The sequence below is a fragment of the Eulemur rufifrons genome, chromosome 29 (assembly GCF_041146395.1).
Source record: "Eulemur rufifrons isolate Redbay chromosome 29, OSU_ERuf_1, whole genome shotgun sequence".
Taxonomy (NCBI): domain Eukaryota; kingdom Metazoa; phylum Chordata; class Mammalia; order Primates; family Lemuridae; genus Eulemur; species Eulemur rufifrons.
The window spans coordinates 99,538,589-99,551,498 of NC_091011.1; the positions used below are offsets into that span (position 1 = coordinate 99,538,589).

Below are 12,910 nucleotides of genomic sequence, written 5' to 3' on the forward strand. Positions count from 1 at the left end.
CTGGGCGCTAAGTGCACGTGGACTTGCAGATGGGCTCACTGGGAGTTAAGTGCACGTGGACTTGCAGATGGGCTCACTGGGAGTTAAGTGCACGTGGACTTGCAGATGGACTCACTCGGCGCTAAGTGCACGTGGACTTGCAGATGGGCTCACTGGGAGTTAAGTGCACGTGGACTTGCAGATGGGCTCACTGGGCGCTAAGTGCACGTGGACTTGCAGATGGACTCACTGGGAGTTAAGTGCACGTGGACTTGCAGATGGACTCACTCGGCGCTAAGTGCACGTGGACTTGCAGATGGGCTCACTGGGAGTTAAGTGCACGTGGACTTGCAGATGGGCTCACTGGGCGCTAAGTGCACGTGGACTTGCAGATGGACTCACTGGGAGTTAAGTGCACGTGGACTTGCAGATGGACTCACTGGACGCTAAGTGCACGTGGACTTGCAGATGGGCTCACTGGGAGTTAAGTGCACGTGGACTTGCAGATGGACTCACTGGGAGTTAAGTGCACGTGGACTTGCAGATGGACTCACTGGACGCTAAGTGCACGTGGACTTGCAGATGGGCTCACTGGGCGCTAAGTGCACGTGGACTTGCAGATGGGCTCACTGGGAGTTAAGTGCACGTGGACTTGCAGATGGACTCACTGGGCGCTAAGTGCACGTGGACTTGCAGATGGACTCACTGGGAGTTAAGTGCACGTGGACTTGCAGATGGACTCACTGGACGCTAAGTGCACGTGGACTTGCAGATGGGCTCACTGGGCGCTAAGTGCACGTGGACTTGCAGATGGGCTCACTGGGAGTTAAGTGCACGTGGACTTGCAGATGGGCTCACTGGGCGCTAAGTGCACGTGGACTTGCAGGTGGGCTCACTGGGCGCTAAGTGCACGTGGACTTGCAGGTGGGCTCACTGGGCTAAGTGCACGTGGACTTGCAGCACTTTCATCTTACAGCGGGTTTATCAGGACCGGCCCCACCGGCGGTCAAGGGGCATTTGTATATAGCACACATATGTGTATCTGCATGTATGTGCGCAGCTGGTGTGCATGTGTATGTACGCTGTGTGCGTGTGCCGTGCGTGTATGAGGCATTTGTGTATCAGATACACAAATGGGTTGTGTGTGCGGGCCATATATTTACGAATATGTATGATGTGCATAAGATAAACATGTGCATGTATCTGTGCTACGGTAAACATTTACATCTGTGTGACGCGACACATGTAATATGCAGGCTGTACACTCACCGGCGACGCCAGGCCGGTCCTTCCTGGCCGCGGTCCCCGCGGGCGCCTGCGGGAGAAGCGCCGCCACGCCCTGAGCCCTGCCGGCCCCGCCCCCGTCGGTCGCGCCCGGCCCTGGCTCCTCCCCTGGCTCCGGCCCCGCCCCAGGCCTCGCCCCGCCCCGCCCCGCGCCAGCCCTGGCCCCTCCCCAGGCATCGGCCCCGCCCCCGCCCGACCCCTCCCTGGTATCGGCCCCGCCCCCTAGTGGCCCCGCCCGCCTCCTCCGCCCCGCCCCCAGGGGCAGGGGCCCCGGCTCGGCCCCGGCTCGTCCCCTGGCTCCTGCGCGGTTCGCGGGGCCGCGCACGTTGGCGGGGGTGCCGGGAGGAGCGCAGCGCCGTCGCCGGCGGGGGCGCGCCCGCTCGCGGGGCCGCGCACGGCAGCTGCGTCTGGCCGCCATCTTCCTTCCCGAGGCGGCTGCTCCCGGAGCGGGCGTGGGGTTCGCGGCCCGCCGGGCTCTCCTGGCCGCGGCCGCAGCGGTGGGAGGCGTGGATGAGGGGCGGCGAGGCAGGGCCGCCCCTCCGGTGTCGCCGCCCCTTCGCCCCGGGCAGGGCCGGGCGGGCAGAGCGCGGCGCGGCGCGGGCTCGGTCGCCTCCGGCCACCGCCTGGTCGCGCTGCCCCGGGCAGGGCGGGCGCCGAGACGCGAGACCGAGACCGCTCGGCTGGTCGGCCGCGCGCTCCCCGATGGGATAAGCTGTAAAGATGTTCAGCTTTGAAGGGGATTTCAAGACGCGGCCCAAGGTGTCCCTCGGCGGCGCGAGTCGGAAGGTGAGCGCCGCCCGTGCGCTCGGGGCCTCCCGAAGTCGGGGTCGGGGGTCAGAGGTCGGGGCCCAGAGGGTCGGTCAGGGGCGCGGGCGGCTGTTTGGGAACAGCTCTGGAGGGCTCGTGGGAAAGGCCTGGGTGCACTGGCGTCCCCAGTCACAGCGTCTCGCCGCGATTCAGAAGCTGCGGGCGCGCCGCAGGGGAGTGCCTCTCCGGTGTGGGCGGCGCGCCGCTCCGCGGTTTGCACGTTTCGTGCTGCGAACCGCGGACGGCCAGGGTCGGAGCTGCAGGGCTGACTCCAGTGCAGGCAGTGCGCAGCTCCGCACGTTTTCGTGCTGTGAACGGCGCAGGCACCCTTTCTGTGCAGAAGGGGCAAAGGGCAGGGTTTCTTTTCAGAAATGCACTTTCCTTACTTGGTCCCGCATGGCATCAGATAGTGATTCCTTTTAGAATGCTACCTAAAGGGTCGTTTCTGCTACAGAAAGTAAACAGGACGTACTTGTGGATGTCAGTAATCTCTGAAATGGAGGCAGAACGCCTCGTAATTAGTCACGTGTTGGAATCCAAGACCACGAGAATTATTCTTTGCCAGCCTTCCGGAAACGCTGCGGAGACACTCTGGGACTTTGTCTATTATGATCAGTCATGTCATTATTCATATGGTAATAGTTTAGAATAAGGGTGAACAAACTGATGACTCTGTTGTCCCCAGTTCTAGAATATCCAGCTCTCTGTCCCTGATGACTGGCATCTGTTGGTTCAGGGGAATTGCTGATAGATAAGTCATTGAACATCAGTGTGGCGTTGTTCCAGTCCCTCGATTTCCACCCCTTTTCCACTGCTCTGGTCCTGGATCAGATTGGAAATAAAAGTGTGATCCCCACGCTTGGAATCTTTGGAAGTTTAATTGAATTTAATTAGCTGCCTGTTTACTAATAGTTTCTGAAATGTTCTTTAATATGCTTAGCCAAGTCTTTCTTGCTTCTAATTAGTATATTTTGTATATTACACATAACCACTGGGTTGGACATAACCCTGAATGGAGGCTGATGCTCAAGTAGGAGCATACTTTTAAAATTGTGCCACAGGGGTGTATGTGTGGTGGTTTCCGAGGGCAGAGGAAGGGAACCTGGGTAGGGAGTTGAGAGAAGCATGGTGAGAATTTCCAAGCTTTGAAGTTTATGTGATGGTGATTGGTTGTAGGTAGCTTGTGCTGCAGAACTAGGTATTGTGCAGACAGGTCAGGGTTGGCATGGTAGCATTCAGGGGCTTGCGTGTTAATGAAAATTGCTTATGAGATCAAAGGATTTCTACATTTGGAAGGGACTTTAGAGAACCTCAGGGCCAAATCTCCTAGTTTCCAAGTTTGGAAGGTGAGATGCAGAGCTGTTGAGTGCACATTCACCCAGCAAGCTAGTGGCAGGTCACCACGTCAGAAATCCTGTCATTCGTTTCTGTAGGGCTTTCTGGCTTCTGTTGCAGCAGTGTCTGGCAGGCCTGCCATGGTCCTTTTTCACCTGGTGACACATCTCTGCCCTGAGGAAGTGGTTATCTCTCAGAATCTAAAGAGGAGATCACAGCTTTTTAGCTGTGCAAAACAATGCCCCCTTAAAAAAAAAAAAAACACACACAACTTTTTATTGAGGTATAAACTTGTCATACAGTTTCACAAACATTGTGTTCTGTTTTGGGTCCTGTCTCCCAGAAGAGCCTTAGGAGGATGATCCTGGGGCAGGTGAAACTGGGGAGGAGGGGAGTGAGGGAAGCTGGCTAGGGGAGGGAAAAGGGGTCTTCTCAGCTGGAGTCTAGCTTTAGCCCAGTCCCACTGGGAGCATATCAGGGTTGTCCTTAATTAAGGCAAGGGGGCTGCCGGCTGCCCGTGGCTGAGGATAGGAATGGGCAGTGCTAGCCTCTCAGCTGAGGGCCGTTCTCTAGAGGTAGCAGTAAGGAGCCATTAGTAGCTGACTTGCAGCAGCTGGGGAATGGATGGCCTGGCCTGGTGAAGGAATCTGGGTGGGGAACCAACAGTAAGTTCAGCTTGAAGGATTTTCACGTATGGACATACTCATATGTAGATGGAACAGCACTTGTAGCAAAGAAAGAACTTTCCCAGCATTCCAAAGGCTCCCTCTCGTTCTGCCCATTTGGTACAGTCCTGTGTGGCTTAATGACTGGACACCTTGTTGTTAGGTGATGTGAATATCAGAGTACTTCCATAAATCTAGGTGGAATAACCTACTACGCGCCTGGGCTGTGTGGATGGCCTGTTGCTCTTAGTTACAGACATGTTACTCTACTGAGTGCTGTGGGCAGTTATAGCACAGCATTTGCCTAATTAAACATGGAAAAGGTACAGTAAAAAACATGGTGTTATAATCTATGGGATCGTGGGACTGAAAGTTCGGTTCTGGGTGCATGACTCCTCCCCAGAAGTGACTGCTCTTCTGACTCCTATTACCATAGATTAGTTTTACCTGTTACTGAACTTTATGTAAATGGAGTCTTTGTGCCTAGCTTTGCTCAACCTTCTGTCTCAGAGATAGAGTCCTTCCACTTTGTGTAGCATTGGCCCATTGTGTAAGCGCTACACAGTTTGTTTGGTTTTTTTTTTGTGGGTGTTTTATGTGTCTTTTGGTGGACGTAATACTCTCATGTGCTGAGTCATATGTTGTATGTATGTTCAGCTCTGTGTGCACTGCCAAGCACACACTTTCCCGCTTGGCGTGCCAGCTGACACTCCAGCCAGCAGTGTCTGAGGGTGCCCGTGGCTCCACATCCTTGCCAACACTTGGTATTGTTAGTCCTTTTAATTTTGACATTTCTGGTGGGAATGTAGATTCCTTGTGGTTTCAATTTTGTGTGCTGAGAACTAATTGTGTTGAGCACCTACATATGTTTATTTTCCTTAATTCTCTTTGGCTGCCACGTAAATTCTTTCCCTCGTTGAAAAAATAAGTTGTAATGATCTTTTTCTCATGACTTAAATTATTATTTTAAATCTTTCCTTCTTCCTTGAGCTTAGTGGAAAACTGAGTAGTCACTACTTTTTGAATAAATACATCTTTTTCTTTTTTGACTTAAATGAATATATTTGGGTTGTATTATTTGTAAAGACTCTGTAGGAACCATCCATACTTTGAAGGAGTTTAAAATCTTGTTGGGGAGTTAAGACTTAAACAATTAAAAGTTAAATAACAGCAGACAGTGATTACCAAATTCTAGATTTCCCTTGGGCCTGAATCAGGAAGAGTAGAGTTGGTGGCACGTGGTCCCGAAGGATGGGTGTAACTGGGATAGGTGGGAACGGCAAGATGTTCCAGGTGGGCGGCAAGATGTTCCAGGTGGGCGGCAGGGTCTGTGTACACGGAGTGGTATGTGCTGGGTTACACTGATTCTCGCTTTTTAATGTTTCTGAAATCACGATACTTCTTGATGGCATGGTATAGCTTAATTGGCAGCCTGTTTTTCTTTCTTGGTAGTACATAGATTATCTTAAGGATCATTTGGTTGTAAGTACAGAAATTCACTGATACTGGTTTAGTAGGCAAGACAAAATGGAACACAAACAGGTTTCTGAGAGGATATGGGGAAGGTAAAGGTGGGAACAACCATACACCAAGTTAGCCCTCCCAGGATGGTCACTCTCAGTCTTCCTTGAGCCGTGTGGTCACCGCTTCTCTGTCGCCGTCCTTCTCCGCTCTGCAGACTGGCTTCTCCGTTTCACTGGCACTTAATCTCAGCTGTATTTGATTTCCCAGTTTAAGTGTCCAGAGGACTCGATCTCAGTTCTAAATTCTCAGGAGAGAAAATCTGATTGGCCTGGGTCAGGTTTCCACCTTGGGAGCTGAGTCCGAGGAGGGGGTTGGAGTCTTTTGGTACAGATGGAGCAGTCTGGATGTGAGTGGTGGGGAGTGGATTCTCCAAGAGGGGGACGTGTTGGTAGAATGGATGTCCGGGTTCCTGTGGGACTGAGGCAGGATGTCTGACAGGTGGTGGATTGTACACGTGTGAAACTCGGGGAAGGGTCTGGGCTAGAGATGCAGATTTGGGGTTATCGGCAGACAGGTGGCCTAGAACTGAGGGTGCAGTCACCTGACGGAGGGCTTGGAGTTGCTGACAGGGAGGGATTCGTGAGGTACTGCAATACTTAACAGGTGTGTGTGGGGGGAAGTTATGAAAGAACCACACCTTGGGGCAGGAGGAGAGCGGTGTCCAGGGAGTTTCGAGGAGGGTGGAGTGGCCAGCACTGCCAAAGGCGGCAGAGAGGCAGGTGCTGTACGAACAGTCCATTGAATTTGGAACTAGGAAGAATTTGATGACTCGAGAGAGCGCGTAGTCTGCAGGGTGGTTGGAGTTGGGAGTTAAGAGTGTAGCACATTGATGAGTGAAAGGGAGTCAGAGAATAGAACTTTTTTGGAAAGGACCAGAAGATTGGGTGACAACTAATACTGTTAACATTGATGTCACTGGTTGAAGGAACAGCATGGGCAAAGGTGTCTAACCACGGAGAGGTGCTGATCAGCCACAGGTTGTGCCGATTGTGGCTGGGGTGTGCATAGGGGTGGAGATGGTAGCCGAGAAGGCTGGAGAATTCTGGGCTGTCAGAAGCCAGAGCTGGAGGCCGCACCAGGTCATGCTTAGGGAGCTCCGGAGAGCCATTGGAGGATTTTGAGCAGTGAAGTAACGTTGAGCAAACTTAGGTTTTAGAGAGATGAGTGTGGGGCAGTGTGGTGTTGGAGTCCAGATAGGTAAGCCTGGAGGCCGGGAAACCAAGGGAGAGACAGCGAGGGCCTAGAGGAAGGAGCTAGGAAGCCAAATGGAGGGGGTGGGTTCAGGAGATGTTGAGGAGGCTGCACTAACAAGATGCCCTGGTGGTGGGACTGGGCGTGAGGGAGAATATGAAGGGCATGCCATCTGGGGTGCCTGCAGGGGTGTGAGTCATGCCCGGGTTTGGGGGGGCCCAGGGAGTGTGCAGTGGCAGTTGGGAGTGCTGGGTGGAGCTTGGGAATGCATCAGCCTGTCAATAGTTGGCAGTTGGGCTTGTGGAATGAGATGAAATCATCAAGGGGAAGTTTCTGCCTTTGCAAGATGTGTGGGCTCAGGACAAAGCTCGGAGGGACACCAGCATTTACAGAGAAAGCAGAGAATGAGGGACATGTCAAAGACTGTGATGTCACGTGGTGAGTGGAAAGCCAGGCGTGTTCATCACCAGACAGTATTGACTGAGGGGAACGAGCAGGGGCGGAGTGTGAAAAGCGGGGCGTTAGAGGAGCAGCCACACCTACTGCTGAGTTTAAGGTTTCAGTTGCTGTGGCCGTGACTCCTGTGGGATTGACCACAAGGCATTTGTGCTCTAGGTTATCTCAAAGTTGGCGGCTAACTTGTTCTGTTTTCTAACATTAAAATTTTGTTTTATTTTAAAAAGCTGTTATACATGTTCATGGTGTGAACTTTGTGTGATGTGTACATGTTCATCCTTTATTTTTGGACACGTAGGTTCTATTGTGAACAATGTGACAGCCAACAATTTATAACCATTTTTTAGAATATATTGCAGAAGCTGAATTGCTTGGTTAAAGTATGCACATTGTGTCAAGGCTTTTGATACGCTTTGTTCTCTGGAAAAATGTATCCATTCCCTAGTCTAAGCAGTTAAGGGCTATCTTTGCATCTTTGTCTCATTGCCGGGGTTAAGTTGCAGTGAGCTTCAGAGGACACTTTGCTTCAAGGATGTCTGTTTCTCTCCTTGTTTGTCACAGTTAGATATGCTCTGTACTCGGTATTTGTTCTCCTGTAGGGTGTGTTACTTGTGCCTTCAGTTAATCCTGACTTCTCTGAGGCAGAGGTGTTAGTGTTCCCTGGAGGAAGAGGTCCCGAGTCTAAATAATTTAGCAAAACCCATAAAGCTGAAGTGTATGAACTCTGTTCCGTTTATCCTGATCGCATGCTGCCTCTCCAGTGTGTCTGGGGATGTCTGCACATCTCGTGTCTGTCTCCTGCTGTACCTCTGTGTTCCTGTAGCTGCTTGGGAAGTTGAAGCTCTCATCCTGCAGGCACTGAGAAGGTGACTCTAATAGTCCCACGTCTTTTTGGACGAGTTTTCCTTATAATGCAGTTTTAACACTGTAATTTTTTAAAGAAATGTTAGTAAACTCTAGTGTGTATCTTTCTACTGTGAAACCCGTTTACTGCAAAAGATGAAATTGTCAGAAGTATAGTGGGAACTTGAAAAAATGTTGAACCAACTGTGACTTAGTTGTTCATGTTTTCTGGGCTTTGTCACATCTTGTAATGTGAAAGTCATAATTCTTGGTAATGAGAAAGTCATAAAACATAAAATGGTCTAATACGGTCTCATCTTCGTCTTAAACTAAGCAGTATAGCACCTCGTATTCCTTTATTGTGATTGTAAGCAGTTCCTTTTGCTTTGAGGACCCCAGTTTCAGATGGGGCTTTTCACAAGTAAAATTATAAGATTTTTATACAGTTCAGTATTTATTTTTAATTGAAATGTAATGTTCGTTTTTGCTGTGTTTTTTAGAGATACCGTCTATTTATGACAAGTGATACTGTGTTTCCATTTAGTGTAGTGGTAGAAGGTTTCCCCTTGAAGTAAATATATTAAGTAAAAAGGAGCTTTTTGGCAAGACTAATGCAGTAGTTATATTGTATCCTGTGCATTTTATCTAGTAGTTCATGATTTCCTTATGTTTTATTACCGGAGATGCTCACCTGATCATTTGGTTAGTGTCTTCAGGGTTTTTCCACTGTAAATTTACTGCCTTTATCTTGGTAGTGGATAAGTATTTTGAGGAAGATGTTTTGAGACCAGGCAAATCCTGTTTCTCCTCAAACTTGCCCACTAGTTTTAGCACGCGTCAGGAGCTCTTGTCCACGGCATTTATTACCATAGTGCTTGGTGATTGTGTTTTCCATTTTCCTTCTGCCTTTTTTAACTAGATTCTGTAAGGAAGAGATTTTTCCTTTCCCTTGTTCATTTATTTATTCGATTATTTATATAGACATGGAGTCATGGATGTGTGTATTATCCTATGGATTAGAGTTTTTTTAATACTGTCTTCATTGCATAACCCTACTCTAATTATGAGCGAATATTGGGAAAACCCAAGTTGAGGGACAGTGTCCAAGACATGAAAGACACAGACAGAGCAACTGGTATAGATCAGAGAAGATTAAGAAGAAATAGTAACTAAGTGCAGTGTGGGGTCCTGGATAAGATTCTAGAACAGATATAGATTGTGAGTGGGAAAATTGGTGAACTTCTAATTAAGCCTGTAGTTCAGTTAATAATATGTGGTACCAGTGTTAATTTCCTGTTGATAATCATATGTACCTATTTATATAGAGGAAGAGTGGGTAAGACATAAGGGATAAGAGAACTCATACCATTTCTGGCAGCTTTTCTTTACCTAAAATTGGTTTAAAATTGAATGTTTAAGAAGTTAATTTAAAGGATAGTATTAAGTAAATAATGGTGAATCCTTTTATTAATTAAATTCAAAACAACATTTTTCTGCCTTTGGACATGTAGATAAAGGCTTTTTGTTTGAAATTTTCTATAATGGAAAATATTTGGAGGATTTATTTCTTTGGGTTTACATTTTGATGGTGAGAAACCTGATTCTGCGGATTGTGTGTTCACATATCAGTGTATAATTTTAAATTGGTTTACTCTCTGACACTGTTCTGGTGGAGTGTATCTGTTGGGAGATTTAAATTTATTAGTTTTTCTAGTGATTCATGTGCAATGTCTTGGACCTTTTATTTTGGATTAAATTTTAAAAAACAAAATGTTCACACGTTAAAGACTGGAAAAGTTTGGGAATTTTCTTAGCAATCGGATCTCTCTCTTGCTCAGGCTGGTCTCGAACTCCTGGCCTCAAGTGATCCTCCTGCCTCAGCCTCCCAAAGTACTGGGATTACAGGTGTGAGCCACCACATGAGGCCAAGACTGGAATAATTTTGAGGAGAGGAGTCTTTAAGTATTTTTTATTTATTTGAAATTTTCAACTTTCCCTTTTATTCTTTTAATTTCTACAAAGCAAGTAATTTTGTTCAAAATTTAGTTTTACTTACGATGAAAGATTTTTTTTTCATCAAGGAAATTGGTTTTCATTGAAGTTTCTATTGAGATAATTGTGTGCTGGCATGCATCTGTTAGGAATAAAACAGAGAGGTCCCTTGTTCACATTGCCCGGTTTCCCCTGTGAGTAGTAAGTATTTTATGGAATTGGAGTGTGACATCACAACCAGAACATTGACATTAGTACAGTGCACCAGTCTTATTCAGATTTCCCCACTTCTGTTTGTACTCATTTGTGTATGTGAAGGAATCGGATTTTATTCTTAGAAAACTACTGAAATACTAACTTTAATTAGATCTGTGACCTTGGAGTGAGGGACCATTTAACCTGCGCCTCTGGTTTCTCATCTGACTAAGATAGTTTGATTGGATGATCTTTAGAATCATTTAGGGTAAGAACATTCTGTAACTGTTGTATGATAGTGTTTTAAAATTGAAATTATAACCTTTTTTTTTTTTTTTTTACCTCTTTTTTCTCTTTTTGGATTTAGGAAGAAAAGGCTTCTCTTTTACATCGTACTCAGGAAGAAAGAAGAAAGAGAGAGGTAAAAACAGTTTTGTAAAATTCTATAGATAAGCACTGGTTTTAGTTTTTTTATATATGTATATATATTATGTATGACATTGTGTGTGTGTGTGTGTGTGTGTGTATTTAGCTTTAGAAACATTTTTGGATTTTTTAAATTTTGCAGTAAGTCTTTTACTCTGGAACCAGTAGAGAAAAAGATAAACTAAAAAGGCAATTTCCGCAGTGGAGATGGAATATAGGCTTTTGGTTGTCTTACTTGCTTATGATACGGTTTCCAGAAAATCTAGAAAGCCTTAGTGTATAATGTAGATATTTCACCAGGCAAAAGGAGAAAACTCACTGATAAGGCATGTATCTTAACTATTTGTGAAGAAGATAAAAGCAAGGAGCTAATGAAATTCCTTGTTTTATTCTTTATCTTACATCTTTCTGGTGATGATTTCTTAAAATAGTTTTACTTTGTTGATTAGTCAGCAATTGTAGTATCTTACATCCTGCTTTTCTAGAGAGTTTTTATGTTTGCCATGTTAAGGATTCATGCATGCCTTTATCGCACATTTGTGGAGCACTGGTTATGTCCCAGGCACTGTTCTGCTTGCTGGACGTACAGACAGAGCACGTGATGGACGAGCGTCCTGTTCAGTGGCAGAACAGCAGTACTGACCAAGACACTGGGACGGTGATGAGAGCTGCAAAGGCAGTAGGGCGGCATGATAGAAACCGGGAAGGGCTCTCTGAGGAGGTTAGAGTGGAACTAATTCCAGAAGGATGAAAAAGGAGCTGCCTTGTGCAGAAGCTGGAAGAAGAACATTCTTGGTTAAAGGAAGAGCAAATGAAAAGACTTGTAGGCAGGATTTCCCAACCGTGGCACTGTTGACATTTTTGACCAGAGCGTTGTTTGCTGTGGGGGGCTGTCCTGTACAGTGGAGGATGTTTGGCAGCAGCCATGGCCCCCGCCCATAGATGCCAGCATCACTCCCCGCTCTGGTTGCGGCAACCAAAAGTGTCTCCAGAAATTACAAAATGTCCACTGGGTGGTAAACTTTCCTCAATTGAATTACTATTCCACCAAGAAAGGAATTTGTTGGTTGGTGCTTTTTATCTTTTTTTTCTTTTTTCCTTGAGAAAATTCTTAGCTGTTGTCTCTTCCAATAGTGCTTTTACTCCTTTCTCCTCCTCTCCTTGAACTCAAATTGCAAATATATTTGACCTTGGCCTTGTATCCCACATGTCCATATGCGCTTTTCTGGATATTTATCCTTTCAAATATCTGTGCATTAGTTTGCATATTTTTTTCTGGCCTAACTTCTAGTTTACAAACTATCTCTTTAGCATTATCTAATTGTTAAATATATCCATTGAGGGGTTTTTTTTGTTTGTTTGTTTGTTTGTTTTTTGGTTTTTCTTTTTTTTTCCTTTTTTCTTTTTTTCTTTTAAAGAGACAGGGAGGGTCTCCCTGTGTTGCCCAGGCTGGAGTGCAGTGGCACAGTCATAGCTCTCTGCAGCCTCCAACTCCTGCACTCAAGCCATCCTCCCGCCTCGGCCTCCTGCATAGCTAGGACGATAGGCGTGCCCCACCATGCCTGGCTAATTTTTTTATTTTTTGTAGAGATGGGGTCTTACTGTTGCCTAAGCTATGAGCTTTTGATTAAGTGCTCTTAGAATCATTACTTTAGTGAGTAGATTCCAAAACTAGATTAAAGCTCACAGGTTTTCTTGTTGTAACCATTCCAAGCTCAGAAAGTACACTTCCATGACCTGATGGTGTTCTCAAACCCCAGGACTGTGTGGGTGAGTATATGTGTGTCTCGGGTAGTAGACGGCATTCACAGAAGACGGGAAACGATGTAATGTGGTGCGGCAGAGTACAGATTTTAGTGTCACACCTGAGTTGGAATTCTAATTCAAGTACGTCTTTGGGTATTACTTAATCTTTACAGCAATAGCAGTTTCAGCATCTTTAAATCAGAAGTAATGCTCACCTGTAAGATTGTTGTGCAGTTGAATATGAAGTGCCTCTCAGGGCTGGCACATAGTAGGCCTCAAACAGTGGTAGCTGCAGTGTTTAAAATGATGATGATGAAGAAACATATTTTTGCCAGGTCACTGAAAATGTTAAAGAGAATCTCAAGTCAATGGAAATTGGAGTTTTCTTTTAAAACAAGAAAATGATCTTTAAAATGCATGTTTGTGTTGTTTGTATTCTTTTAATATTTAAAACTCTAAGTTTAAAG

The 12,910-nt window shown here is 46.5% G+C and overlaps 1 protein-coding gene across 1 annotated transcript in view; it reads left to right on the forward strand.

Annotated features, from left to right (window-relative positions):
* Window positions 1–1,730: 1,730 nt before the first annotated feature.
* UBE3C (ubiquitin protein ligase E3C) overlaps window positions 1,731–12,910 on the forward strand; it is a 109,983-nt gene continuing 98,803 nt past the window's right edge. Inside the window, exons 1-2 of the mRNA XM_069461294.1 lie at window positions 1,731–2,049; window positions 10,639–10,692. Coding sequence (XP_069317395.1) covers window positions 1,984–2,049; window positions 10,639–10,692 — 120 coding nt within the window. The 5' untranslated portion in view covers window positions 1,731–1,983. The remainder of the gene's footprint in view (window positions 2,050–10,638; window positions 10,693–12,910) is intronic.